Below are 14,956 nucleotides of genomic sequence, written 5' to 3'. Positions count from 1 at the left end.
AAAACCGGATGGAAAATGAAAGCGTTTGATGACTCAGCACATGGGGGTGCCTCGTTAACCAATCAATGCTCTGATTCTGTTCATCTAAAGTTACCAAGCAGATCAGCAGACAGCGGAGGCGGTGCAGGATGACAAATTACTACCACACGAGAGATAAATGGAGAAATGTTCTGCTGTTCTCCATACTGGATTATATCTATTATGGCAGCTTAATACAAATGTAAAAAGACAACATAAAAAAACACTCAGTTTACACCAACTTAGCTACCGCCACCACTTTCTTTAGAATATGTAAAAATAAGTACAAATATAAAAAGAAAAAAACATTCAAACTATATAGTTGGGAACTATTTAAAAAGTATTTATCATTTTAATCAGCCATAAAATGTATTATTCTGTCTTCAAATGTTCTGTCTGCAAATTCACCTTTGGTAGAAGATTGTACAGAACTTCAAATGTAAATGTAAACTCATGCAAATGGCATATAACTATAAATATAGTTTATTGCTTTTCTCCAATGGCACTGTAATAAAACTGACTGTAATGTTTGTTCTAGGGATGTTGTTGTTATGGCAACGCAAACACCTGAATGTTCCTTTTTACCATATGAAATGAAGTGACTGTGATTTGCTGCAGGTCCAACATTCTTACCCATCTTCACTCATACTGCAGAAGATAAGGAGAGGCTATAGTGTACGTTTCCAACATAAACAAAGTACTGTGGTTTTGTTTCGGTGATGTCTACAGCTGTTATCCTATAATGAGGCTGAAGTGTTGCTACGCATGTTTCACACAGTACCTGTGTTTTCAGTTTTTTTGGGGGGGCTATTTCTTTCAGTTCTCTGCATGAGTGCTGGCTATGAATTATTTAGGGCATCCATTTAGCTGGATAAATTAAATTCCTTTGTGTCAAAACTACAATTTCCTGTTCTGGACGTACATTAACCAAGAGCTATTTTTACTGCATGAAATAAAAGTTTATTGTGGAATCTGAGACAAAACATGCATCTTCAATAATGCTATGTAATTCTCAACTGTGTAATAAAAAAGATAATAATAATAATATTGCTCAGTTCTCAAATAACACTATAATGTTAGCTCTACAATTATACTCTAGCTAACACCTTACAGTGCACATCTCTGGAATGATGCTCTAGATACATTTCAGCTCTAGAATAACTATCTATAATGCTCAAATCTAGAATCATGCTCTGTGATGCTCAACTAAAAAATAACACTCTATTATAAAGTTATACTCAATAATGTCCGGTTCTAGAATAACACTCCAAATTATATTAAATATTGCTCAGTTCTAGAATAACAAGCTGTAATGCTCGGCTTAAGAAAAATGCTCCAATTTATATTTAATAATGCTCAGCTCTAGAATAATGCTCTATAATGCTCAACTCTAGAATAACACTCTAAATTATATTCAATAATGTTAACTTCTAGAATAACACTTATACTCAGTTCTAGAATAACACTCTTAATTTTATTTAATAATTATAAGTTCTAAAATAACACACTACAATGCTCAGATCTACAATAATGCTACAAATTATATTCAATATTGCTCAGTTCTAGAATAACACTATATAATCCTCAGCTCTAGAATAATGCTCTAAATGATATTCAGTGATGCGTTGTTCTAGAATAACACTCTATAATGCTCAGCTCTATAATAACACTGTAATTTATATTCAATATTTCTAAGTTCTAGAATAAAACTCTATAATGCTCAGCTCTTGAAAAACACTGTAATTTGTATTCAATAATGCTTTGTTCTAGAATAAGCCTATAATGCTCAGCAATAGAATAACGCTCCAAATTATAATCAATATTGCTCAGCTCCAGAATAACACTACATTATTCAGCTCTAGAATAATGCATTCAATTATATTAAATAATGCTTAGTTCTAAAATAACACTACAATGCTAATCTCTAGAACAACACGCTAAATTATATTCAATAATACTTAGTTCTAGAATAACACTTTATAATGCTCAGCTCTAGAATAACGCTCTAAAATTACACTCAATAATGCTTTGTTCTAGAATAATACTAATGCTCAGCTCTAGAATAATGTTCTAAATTGTATTTAATAATGCTCAGTTCTAGAATAATACTGTAACGTTGTTAAGGATGGGAAAGGAGGAGGCGGGAACCGGCTGAACAGTCAAAACAATATTTAATTTAAACAAAAATACACATATGGCAGCTGCATGTGGCTCTCTCTCTATCGAACTGCCATATTCCGCTGCTTTCATCCCTCTGCTTGGCTGTTTAGCCCAAAAGAGGGCTGGGCATGCATAGTAATGGCCCTGCCCCGCCCATTTCCTCATCACAAACATTAATGCTCAGCTCTAGAATAACTCTCAAAATTGTATTCAATAATGCATTGTTCAAGAATAACACTAATGCTCAGCTCTAGAATAACATTCAAAACTATATTCAATAATGCTCAGTTCTAGAACAAAAGTCTATAATTCTCAGCTCTAGAATAACACTAAATTATATTCAATAATTATTTGTTCTAGAGTAACACTCTATAACGCTTAGCTTTAAAATAATGCTCCAAATTATATTAAATAATGCTCTGTCCTAGAATAACACTCTATAATGCTCTGCTCTAGAAAACGCTCCAAATTATATTCAATATTGCTCTATACTAGAAGAACACTTTAATTCTCAACTCTAGAATCATTTTCTAAATTATATTTAATAATGTTCATTTCTCGAATAAAACTAATGCTCTTCTTTAGAATAGTGATCTAAATGTTATTCTATGATGCATTGTTCTAGAATAACGATCTAAATTATATTCAATATTGCTCAGTTCTATAATAACACTACATTGTCAGCTCTAGAATAATGTGCTAAATTTTATTAAATAATGATCTGGTCTATAAAAGAACTCTATTATGCTCAGCTCTAGAATAATTCTCTAAATTAAATAAGGCTTTGTTCTAGAATAATAATAATAATAATAATGCTCAGTTCTAGAATAATACTCCATTATATTCAAGAATATGCAGTTCTAGAATAACACTATTATGCTCAGCTCTAGAATAATGCTCTAAATTAAATAATGCTTTGTTCTAGAATAATAATAATAATAATGCTCAGTTCTAGAATAACACTAATGCTCAGCTCTAGAATAATGCTCCAAATTATATTCAATATTGCTCGATTATCGAATAACACTTTATAATGCTCAGCTCTAGAATGACACTAAAATATATAAAGGCTATCCAGTTCTAGAATAACACTATTATGCTCAGCTCTAGAATAATGCTCTAAATTAAATAATGCTTTGTTCTAGAATAATAATAATAATGCTCAGTTCTAGAATAACACTCCATTATATTCAATAATATGCAGTTCTAGAATAACACTAATGCTCAGTTCTAGAATAACAGTAATGCTCAGCTCTAGAATAATGCTCTAAATTATATTCAATATTGCTCGATTATCGAATAACACTTTATAATGCTCAGCTCTAGAATGACACTAAAATATATAAAGACTATCCAGTTCTACAATAACACTATTATGCTCAGCTCTAGAATAATGCTCTAAATTAAATAATGCTTTGTTCTAGAATAATAATAATAATAATGCTCAGTTCTAGAATAACACTAAAATGCTCAGCTCTAGAATAATGCTCTAAATTAAATAATTCTTTGTTCTAGAATAATAATAATAATAATAATACTCAGTTCTAGAATAACACTCCATTATATTCAAGAATATGCAGTTCTAGAATAACACTAATGCTCAGCTCTAGAATAATGCTCTTATGTTCTAATTCTCACCTCTAAAACAATGTTCTTATACTCTTTAATACATTTAATATAGAACTCTGTTCATCTCTGTACAATTTGCGTGACAGCTTTATATGGATTCCAAATCATTGACTAGCCATGAAGCAAATACCTGATTTCCAGGCAGCAATTTGACTAGCTTTTAAAAAACAAATCAGTGTAGCTCTTAAGACTGTTTCCTCTTTTTTTAATTGTCCCTGTACATGTCTTGATCAATAATCAGAGAAACTGCTGCACTTTTGCTGGTGTGTGAAGAATCAAATGTTCCAGAGAAACAGTAAGTGTTAAACATTTTTTAAATTTTTTATTTAATTTTTTTTGTGTAGCTATATAAAGCTCTCCAAGAAAATGTATTTGCCAGACTATTGATTCAGTCTAGTCAAAACCCTCTCTGATAAATTATAAATGTGATGGCATGTCTTAATGTGCAGTGATGACAGGTGCTGTTAAACGTTAAACTCACTGGTTTCATACAATAAACTGCCCAGGACAGATTTACTCTGATCAGCGCTTTTACTCACCGTTGCGCATAAACGCGTCGGCTGTGTGTGCGTCAGGACATCTGCCCCGCTGTGTGACAGGGTTTTGCTCCTCACAACATATCCTGCAAGATCGACCTGACAGATCAAATCTAAAACACGTAGAACATCACTGTTCCAAAACTTGTCAAATACGTCGCGTCAAATAATTATGTAACGATTATAAAAGTATTTTAATAATATACTGCAGTAGTAGCTGCTAGTATCGTAGAAAGTGCAGGCTGACAATGGGAGGGGCTTTTACTCCAAACTGTGGGTAAATCACATGGGCAGGAGAAGAAACATGGTAAACAGTGTGAGGAGGAGGGTAAAGTTAAACTGGTGGCGTTTACGCGCCATGGAGAGCGTCTTTGCGCACTGATTCATGGCCATCTAGAAGACCCATATCCTCACATCTGTAAATCTGCTCGGGAAATACTACTTTGTTATGTTCATCTGCACACTTCTCAGGATATCATGTATTGTGTTCATCTCTGAAGATGGAGTGAAGCGTTGAAAAGAGCTACCGTATATTTTTGCGCACCTGTCAGGAAGGATGCCCGAGCGAAGATGTGCTCCAGCCGAAAGATCATCTGGAGTTTGTTGGTTCTGTCGGTGCTGGAGATAGGGCTCGGGGTGTCCAGCATAGTCCTGGGCGCGGTGGGCATCAGCCGGGCGAAAGCGAAGCACAAAACCCAACAGGGTGACGCATCTCCGGTATGGAGCGGAGTGTGTGTACGTCTCACTTCTTTTAGTCTTCTTCCAGCATACATTATTGATCCGAATAGCTATTCAATGACGTTAAGGAAACACAAAACTCTGACATTAGCCTAGATTTACATGCTTATTTTTATTTAAACTCTTAGAAGGATATATAATCATCCAAACCGATTAATCTAACCTAGATGGCACACTTTTTCCATCTTTCATGAGTTTCAAATGTGAGCTGTTATGACTTAGATGTTTTAAACCTATCTTAGGTTGTTCACTCTGGCTCTTCACAGACACAAACGTCTGTAGATTTGCTCTAAAACTCTTAATAACATGTGATTTGACTGATTTTGACATTTTGTGGCATTTTTCAGAGTGTTATGATTGAGATAATTCCGGCATCATGAACTCATACCCATGAACTCCTCAAAACCATCTGTTTTGGTCTTATAGGGATTCCACTGTAATCTGTACCCAGTATGAGTATTTAAGTCCCATAACCTCCTGTTGTCTTTTCTTTTGGTTTATTTTGATTGTGATTAGGAAATAGTTCTGACTGATCTCTCATTTGTCTCTTGCTTTGTCTTCTAGTTTCTCATCTGTGGAATGTGTGGTATGCTGTGTGCACGGAAAAGAACGGGATTGATTGTGAGTACACACACACACACACACACACACTTGATTGAATGCACAATCTGATGCACATGTACTGTATGTTTTCTATCATGGTTGAGACCTTCCATGAGCTTCTGTTGCTCTTATCCTAAGCTAATGATATTTGCTATCCTCTACCCATCAAATTAACCCTCGTAGAAACTATTCAGCATTTTGACATTATTTTGTTTATTATGCCATTTTCCACGTGGGGGACTGTTGCTGGTTCAACCCCGTTCAGGTTGTTTTATCACTGTAGGGACAAGCGATATTCACATATCCGAATCCACACACACTTTAGTATTCTGGAAAACACATTCTACTGTACGAGTACAAACATGCTACTGTAGTAAAATATGCACTCACCGAACACTTTATTAGGCACACCTGTACATCTACATAATCGTGTGATTATCAAATCAGCCAATCATGTGGCAGCAGTGCAGTGCATAAACTCATTCAAATACGGGTCAGGAGCTTCAGTTAATGTTCACATCAACCATCAGAATGGGGAAAGAAATTAGACCGTGGCATGATTGTTGCTGCCAGACGGGCTGGTTTGAGTATATCATTTTAATAACTCTATAATTTACTCAGAATGGTGCCAAAAAACAAAAAAAACATCCAGTGAGCGGCAGTTCTGCGGACGGAAACGCCTTGTTGATCAGAGAGGTCAACGGAGAATGTCCAGACTGGTTCACGCTGACAGAAAGGCAACGGTAACTCAGATAACCACTCTGGCAGATTTATCATAACGGGTGATGTTTTTCCAGTCGTCTACTGCCCAGTTTTGTGTGCGCCTGTGCCCACTGCAGTCTCTGGCAACAAAAAGCATGCCACGGTCGAAATAACTGAGATCTCATTTTTCCCCATCATGATGGTTGATGTGAACATAAACTGAAGCTCCTGACCCGTATCTGCATGATTTTATGCACTGCACTCCTGCCACAGGAATGGCTGATTTGATAATCACATGAATAAGTTGGCGTACAGCTGTACCTAATAAAGTGGTTGGTGAGTGTATACTCTGTATGTAGCTGAATGTAACTGTGACAATGAACAAGTAGGAAATATATCAATCTTTTTTTAGAAAGAAACTTAAAAGTAATTTGTAATGCGATATTTTTTTAATCAATAAGCTGATTAAAATGCTGGAGAAGTAATTAGTCATTTGTAGTGGATCACTTTGTTGAGTATACTATACTACTAGTACACACACTCTAGTGTACTAGAATACACAATCCATTATATTTGATCACACACACACACACACACACACACACACACACACACACACACACACACACACACACACACACACACACTGTAGTCTCCCAACATAAATTCTACTGTACGAGTATTCTAGTATTTTACAACTAACTCTTTTGCACTAGTACACACAAACTCTATTATTTCACTACACAAAATCACATTTTGGTGATCTTAATTCAGAGCAGAAATTGTTTGTTTTGGTGATGCCGTATCAAAATGCACGTGGCTACAAATGTCCACATCAGGTGCCAATGAGACGAACTCCAGCTCGCAGCGAGCGTGTGTAAATATCTCAGTGTAAATAATTTCACTTGCGACAGGAGATACAATTAGCAACCTCGGAGTGGAGAGAGCCGCCCCAGCAGAGAGCGTTACTAACAAATCAATATTCATGTGAAACTTTAGTCTGAGAGAATCCAGATGTCTCCTATCCACTATCCAGTTCTCTCAGATCTTGCACCGGATATTTTCACACTTGCTGTCATTTCTACAGCTTTGTTGTTTACAAGCTTTCAGATAGTTCCTCATGCACGGTTCACCGGCTCCCTCCTGTTGATTAAATTTGTTTCTTGGGCTTTTATGTTCTGGAGAGCTTGTACTGTTTCCATACAGTATTGAATGGCTAAAAGGAAACCCGCCCCATCAGCCCATAAACGTTCCCCACATTTACGGATGGAACAACTTGAGCATCTTGTCTGTAAATATTGAACTCTTCAGTGTTAACATAAACACAAACATTGTGTATATAAAGGTGTGTTTGGCTAGTCCTCAAAGGCGTTTAATGTAATATGGGCTATGTTAAGAATGGAATACTAGCTAAATGCTTGCTGCATACTACGCAGTATATAATGCAGAACATTTGTAAACTGAAATAGTATGTGAAATGGTTATGCAGTTTTAGCAGATTCAATCTTGCATAGTTTTAGGAAATTTGCCCATATGACACAGAATGGCTGTTCAGAATGGTATACTAGTGAACTACTTATGTATACTCCACTGTATATACTGTATACTTCCTACTGTTACAGTATGGAACTGTAAACATTTCAAAGAATCAATATATACTACAATCACGCAACGGTTTTAATAAATAAGGCCATGTGACTAGCGGTCAACTGTTATGTGTTTCAATGGCCGATACCGATATCTGGAGTGCAGGATTGCCGATAAACGTAAACATTTAACAACAGTCCAGCCAGGTCTCCTAAGCAACCAAATTGGCCTGGTTGCTAGGGAGGGTAGCGTCACGTGGGGTAACGTCCTCGTGGTCGCTATAATGTGGTGATGTACGTGGTGAGTTGAGCTTGGATGCTGCGGAGAATAGAGTGAAGCCTCCACACGCGTTAGGTCTCCATGGTAATGCGCTCAACAAGCCACATGATAAGATGCACGGATTGACGTCTCAGACGTGGAAGCAACTGAGATTCGTCCTCCGGCACCCAGATTGAGGCGAGTCACTACGCCACCACGAGGACTTAGAGCGCATTGCTCTATAATACTACAATCGTGCAACAGTATACAGTATATACCATATACGATGTGGTGTGTGGTGGCGTAGTGGTTAAAGCACTTAACTGTTAATCAGAAGGTCGCTGGTTCAATCCCCACAGCCACCACCATTGTGTCCTTGAGCAAGGCACTTCACTCCAGGTTGCTCCGGGGGGATTGTCCCTGTAATAAGTGCACTGTAAGTCGCTTTGGATAAAAGTGTCTGCCAAATGCATAAATGTAAATGTAAATATACTTTGCAGTATACCATTAGTAGTATGCTAGTATTCCATTCTGAACAGTCATTCTGTGTCACATGTAGTGACAGACCGATATATCGGGCAGGCCATTAATCGGACGATATTTGGCCATTTTGCCATTATCTACATTTACATTTATGCATTTGGCAGACGCTTTTATCCAAAGCGACTTACAGTGCACTTATTACAGGGACAATCCCCCCGGAGCAACCTGGAGTGAAGTGCCTTGCTCAAGGACACAATGGTGGTGGCCGTGGGGATTGAACCAGTGACCTTCTGATTACCAGTTGTGTGCTTTAGCCCACTATGCCACCACCACTCCATTTTAACACTAAAATATAAAAAATGATTCAATATATTATTCAATCATGCAATAGTTTTAGTGAATTAGCCCATGTGAGTAGTGGTCGACCGACATGGGTTTTAATGGCCGTTGCGGATACCGATATCTGGAGAGCAGGATGACCGATATACAGTAGATGCCGATAAACATAATTCAATTTGACAACAGCAAATCAAACAGAAAAGTTCTAAAGTGAAACACTTAATTTATGCAATGTTTACTCACACTTGCATAAACTTGAAAATCGTTATGGGCTGAAACGATACTCGCAAAATTGCCAAATATCGTCTGATATATCGGTCTGTACATGTGACACAGAATGGCTGTTAGAATGGAATACGACTTATGTTATACTGCACAGTATATATTGTATACTTCCTATCATGTTGAACAGTAAGCGATGATTTTTAAATCAAAGAGCGGCATCCAATTAGCACCTTTATATTTCACTTTTGCTTATACAATTCGGGCAACCTGATCAATTAGTAAGTCAAGAGAGATACATATATTACTGATTCATTGATGACACTGGAGATCAGTGAAGTTGAGCGCACTGCATTGTGGATACAGCGTTGCGAGTCGTCCATGTATGCAGAACATTCACATGCAATGCAAATTATTTATACTGCAAACTACAAAAAATAGTATGCTAGTGCGCTGTTCTGAAAATGCCCATGGTGTCTACCAATGGCAGCATTTGTACTGTGTGTGCCGTCCAGGATAGCGTGTAAATGTGTCCGCTGTACTTTAGAGTCTCTTGTGTAATTTGAGGTCCTGAAGTGTTGAATTAGCAGTTTGCTGTCGCTGTCTTTACGTGGTCTAACCGATTACAAAATCACAGAGCAGCACAACCATTCTACTGGTGTACAACAGTCTCGTCATCGTCCCCCGTATACAGTTATTCTGCTGAGCTGTACGCTTCTCGCTTTATATACGTTGACCTTTATAAGTATGGACAGTATGCTGTTGAATTAATGTGCAACGATCACAACTTTCCCTCTCTCTTCTTTCCCTCAGTCCAGCACAATGTGCTTTTTATAGAATATTGCCTGAGCATTTAGTTGATGAACAGTATTAGTAGGAACAATAATAAAAACAAACATTAGTGGACATTATAAAGATCAAAGGCAGTTTATAGAGTGTTTACATATTATTATATGGATAGCTCCAGCTCTACGATTTGATTGGATGAGCCACAAACAATGCCTATGTATGATAGTTGGTAATGATTTATTATTTTCCATAAAATGACAATTCCAGAGGGCCAATATTACCCTATAATAAACAAAAAATATATTTAACACTGGCTTGGAAGTCAGTATTTTGGCAGCGAGATGCGGATGATGAAACGACTTCCCAAATTCAAGGTTTTCTGTCCTGTGCTAAAGCATCAAAACGCTCTGACAACACTAATAATAATAATAGCTGTGGAGAATTATAAGAATATCAGACAGACAGAATGATTGCTTATTGTTGAGATTATACATATAGCATGTGCGCATGTCATACCCATGCAAATCTAACTCTATTTCTCACTCTCTTCTCTCTCAGATGATATTGTTTTCCTCCTGCTGTATTTGTGGGTTAATCAGTGGAATCCTAAACTTCCAGTTTGTCCGTGCGCTGGTCAAGCGTTCAGATGCCACGCGCTCTCTTCATTTGGCCGTCATGTCTCTTTCGTGTCTCGGTATCAGCAGCTGCACTCTGTCCACATGGTTGACCTGCAGGTTGGCGAGCAGCGAGCAGCAGCGCATGTTTCTGGAGCGAGAGCATTCACTACATCACTCGCACGAAATGGCAGAGAAGGTACGCCACGAGCTGGTATGTTTGTGCCGTTTTGTGTGGCAGTATCTTACACATTAAAAGTCAAAGTGGCATTGAATTTGACCCGTTTGATTCCTGGCCCACATGACTCCACATGCCGAAGTGTCCTTGGGCAAGACACTGAACCCCAAGTTGCTCCCAATGTCAGGCTAGCACCTTGCATTGCAGCTCTGCCATCATTGGTGTGTGAGTGTGTGTGTGAATGGGTGAATGAGTCATAGTGTAAAGTGCTTTGAATACCGCTAAGGTTAAAAAGGCCAAAAAATGGCACCTCCCTTTAGTATTCATGGTGATTTTTGACATGAATCTATGTAACCTTTTTTATAAGATGAAACATGAAGAAAATATGAGCATGTGACATAAATTGAAATGCTGATTTCTGCCATCTGGAGAACAAAATATAAATACTATGATTTGAAAACCATGTCATGCAAGTAACAGCCAGTAGATGGCTGTAGCCACATACTGTTTAGTCTGATGGCTTGTTGTAACATCTTTTTACATTTTATCTCAAGATATGCATTTGGATACATATTTAGATTTGATCAAACTACGGTTTACGAAGACATTTTGTATAGGTTACGAACTAGTAATTATAAGGAAATTATGCTGAAAATGTGGTTTATGAGGACATTTCTAGTGTTATTGAAAATGTAAAAATGCATAAAGTTTTCTGTGAGGTTAGGTTTAGGGGATGTGTTGGGTTTAGGGGATGTGTTGGGTTTAGGGGTTGTGTTGGGTTTAGGGGATGTGTTGGGTTTAGGGGGTGTGTTGGGTTTAGGGGTTGTGTTGGGTTTAGGGGTTGTGTTGGGTTTAGGGGATGTGTTGGGTTTAGGGGATGTGTTGGGTTTAGGGGTTGTGTTGGGTTTAGGGGATGTGTTGGGTTTAGGGGTTGTGTTGGGTTTAGGGGTTGTGTTGGGTTTAGGGGATGTGTTGGGTTTAGGGGTTGTGTTGGGTTTAGGGGATGTGTTGGGTTTAGGGGTTGTGTTGGGTTTAGGGGTTGTGTTGGGTTTAGGGGATGTGTTGGGTTTAGGGGTTGTGTTGGGTTTAGGGGTGTGTTGGGTTTAGGGGTTGTGTTGGGTTTAGGGGATGTGTTGGGTTTAGGGGTTGTGTTGGGTTTAGGGGTGTGTTGGGTTTAGGGGTGTGTTGGGTTTAGGGGTTGTGTTGGGTTTAGGGATGTGTTGGGTTTAGGGGTGTGTTGGGTTTAGGGGGTGTGTTGGGTTTAGGGGTTGTGTTGGGTTTAGGGGATGTGTTGGGTTTAGGGGGTGTGTTGGGTTTAGGGGTGTGTTGGGTTTAGGGGTGTGTTGGGTTTAGGGGTTGTGTTGGGTTTAGGGGATGTGTTGGGTTTAGGGGTGTGTTGGGTTTAGGGGTGTGTTGGGTTTAGGGGGTGTGTTGGGTTTAGGGGTTGTGTTGGGTTTAGGGGTGTGTTGGGTTTAGGGGTGTGTTGGGTTTAGGGGTTGTGTTGGGTTTAGGGGATGTGTTGGGTTTAGGGGTGTGTTGGGTTTAGGGGTTGTGTTGGGTTTAGGGGTTGTGTTGGGTTTAGGGGATGTGTTGGGTTTAGGGGATGTGTTGGGTTTAGGGGATGTGTCGGGTTTAGGGGATGTGTTGGGTTTAGGGGTTGTGTTGGGTTTAGGGGATGTGTCGGGTTTAGGGGTTGTGTTGGGTTTAGGGGATGTGTTGGTTTAGGGGTTGTGTTGGGTTTAGGGGATGTGTTGGGTTTAGGGGTTGTGTTGGGTTTAGGGGATGTGTTGGGTTTAGGGGATGTGTCGGGTTTAGGGGATGTGTTGGGTTTAGGGGTTGTGTTGGGTTTAGGGGATGTGTTGGGTTTAGGGGTTGGGTTGGGTTTAGGGATGTGTCGGGTTTAGGGGATGTGTTGGGTTTAGGGGTTGTGTTGGGTTTAGGGATGTGTTGGGTTTAGGGGATGTGTTGGGTTTAGGGGTTGTGTTGGGTTTAGGGGATGTGTTGGGTTTAGGGGATGTGTCGGGTTTAGGGGATGTGTTGGGTTTAGGGGTTGTGTTGGGTTTAGGGGATGTGTTGGGTTTAGGGGTTGGGTTGGGTTTAGGGGATGTGTCGGGTTTAGGGGTTGTGTCGGGTTTAGGGGTTGTGTTGGGTTTAGGGGATGTGTTGGGTTTAGGGGTTGTGTTGTGTTTAGGGGATGTGTTGGGTTTAGGGGTTGTGTTGGTTTAGGGGATGTGTTGGGTTTAGGGGATGTGTCGGGTTTAGGGGTTGTGTTGGGTTTAGGGGATGTGTCGGGTTTAGGGGTTGTGTCGGGTTTAGGGGATGTGTTGGGTTTAGGGGTTGTGTTGGGTTTAGGGGATGTGTCGGGTTTAGGGGTTGTGTCAGGTTTAGGGGTTGTGTTGGGTTTAGGGGATGTGTTGGGTTTAGGGGTTGTGTTGGTTTAGGGGATGTGTTGGGTTTAGGGGGTGTGTTGGGTTTAGAGGTTGTGTCAGGTTTAGGGGATGTGTTGGGTTTAGGGGTTGTGTTGGTTTAGGGGATGTGTTGGGTTTAGGGGTTGTGTTGGGTTTAGGGGTTGTGTTGGGTTTAGGGGATGTGTTGGGTTTAGGGGATGTGTTGGGTTTAGGGGATGTGTTGGGTTTAGGGGGTGTGTTGGGTTTAGGGGTTGTGTTGGGTTTTGGGGATGTGTTGGGTTTAGGGGTTGTGTTGGGTTTAGGGGTTGTGTTGGGTTTAGGGGATGTGTCGGGTTTAGGGGTTGTGTTGGGTTTAGGGGATGTGTTGGTTTAGGGGATGTGTTGGGTTTAGGGGTTGTGTTGGGTTTAGGGGATGTGTCGGGTTTAGGGGTTGTGTTGGGTTTAGGGGATGTGTTGGGTTTAGGGGGTGTGTTGGTGTGGCAGGGCGGAGGGCGGGGCCGGGTCGTTAGATTGCAAATGGAGGAAAAGTCACCAAGTCTTGTACTGCTCAGATCAAGAGAAAATTTATTTTGATCAAAAATGACAATACCATAGGAGGGTTAATTTTACATACAGTATGCTAGCTGGATATGACCATGTATCACAGACCATGTCCACCCTGATGCAGCCCACCTAACTCAATGGACATTTTCAATTTGTTAAGTCATTAATCTTGCCCTGTATGAGTTATAAAATCTCTAACATGTCCATTAATGTTGAAACATAAAGATACCTTTAAAAGTATGTTTAATTTTCAAAATTTTCAAATCCGGAAAGTCGCCGAATTGTAGGAATGACCCAGAGGCCAGAATATCATAGAGACTTTTAGAGATGGACATTAAGCAATAACCCAGCAGACACCCAGAACACCCTATCAACTGAATAGCAACGTGCTAAAAACACACTCCAATAGCAACCAAATTAATACATTTTGGCAACCACCCATAACACCCTGACAATGTGACAGCAAAGACAAGCACCACTCATTTTCTTCTGAAGATCTAGTAAAATGGGTCTTGTCTCTCTCTTGTCTTTTTGAATATACATTTCATACCACCTTCTCACAAACTCTGCTGTTGTTTCTTTGTGTTGGCAGGAGGTTTTGGACACCAGCAATGGCATCTCTCAAATCTCCTACAGTGGACGGAGCGCCTCGCCATGACAGCTCGCCAACGGTGCCGTGCCCGCACACTCTTATAAGCACAGATCTTCCATTTGATTGGCTGAGGCAGGCTGACAGTCCTACATTCTGACTGGCTAAATCTGACTGACAGTTCATTCTGACTGGCTGAGGCAGTCTGACAGTTGAGTCAAGAGGAAGTACATTCAGAGAGCAGACGTAGGGTCAGATAACAGTATTGAACAGACTGATAACCAATCAGTGTCTGGTTACCTGATGACCTCAGGAGAGGTCAGTGCAGAAGAAAGCATTCCACTGAGCATGAAATAAGCATGCAATTTATCTCTCCTTTTTCTCTCTCTCTCTCTCTCTCTCTCTCTCTCTCTCTCTCTCTCTCTCCGTGTATCTAGATAAAGGGAATGTTGAATCTGAAATTGTAATCCTGATATTGTATGGTATACTGAATGCTTTTATCCTGATTGTTAAAAAGTGCACACTGTACAATGCCTGTAAAGATATTTATTAATTTACAG

The 14,956-nt window shown here is 39.5% G+C and overlaps 1 protein-coding gene across 2 annotated transcripts; it reads left to right on the top strand.

The window, feature by feature from the left end:
- Positions 1-4,913: 4,913 nt before the first annotated feature.
- Positions 4,914-14,489, top strand: LOC127619801 (transmembrane protein 196-like). 2 transcript variants are annotated; one of them, XM_052092795.1, is made up of 4 exons: positions 4,914-5,078; positions 5,646-5,702; positions 10,623-10,877; positions 14,400-14,489. In XM_052092795.1, the coding sequence occupies exons 1-4, from the start codon at positions 4,914-4,916 to the stop codon at positions 14,463-14,465; spliced, it is 543 nt and encodes a 180-aa protein (XP_051948755.1). In that variant the 3' UTR covers positions 14,466-14,489. The 2 variants fall into 2 exon arrangements, with proteins under 2 accessions (XP_051948755.1, XP_051948756.1); XM_052092796.1 differs by having other exon boundaries at positions 10,623-10,892; positions 14,400-14,465.
- The last annotated feature ends 467 nt before the right edge of the window (positions 14,490-14,956 follow it).

This window comes from Xyrauchen texanus, chromosome 26, assembly GCF_025860055.1.
Source record: "Xyrauchen texanus isolate HMW12.3.18 chromosome 26, RBS_HiC_50CHRs, whole genome shotgun sequence".
Classification (NCBI taxonomy): domain Eukaryota; kingdom Metazoa; phylum Chordata; class Actinopteri; order Cypriniformes; family Catostomidae; genus Xyrauchen; species Xyrauchen texanus.
The sequence above is the reverse complement of the archived record's forward strand: the minus strand, read 5'-3'. Positions and strand labels throughout refer to the sequence as shown.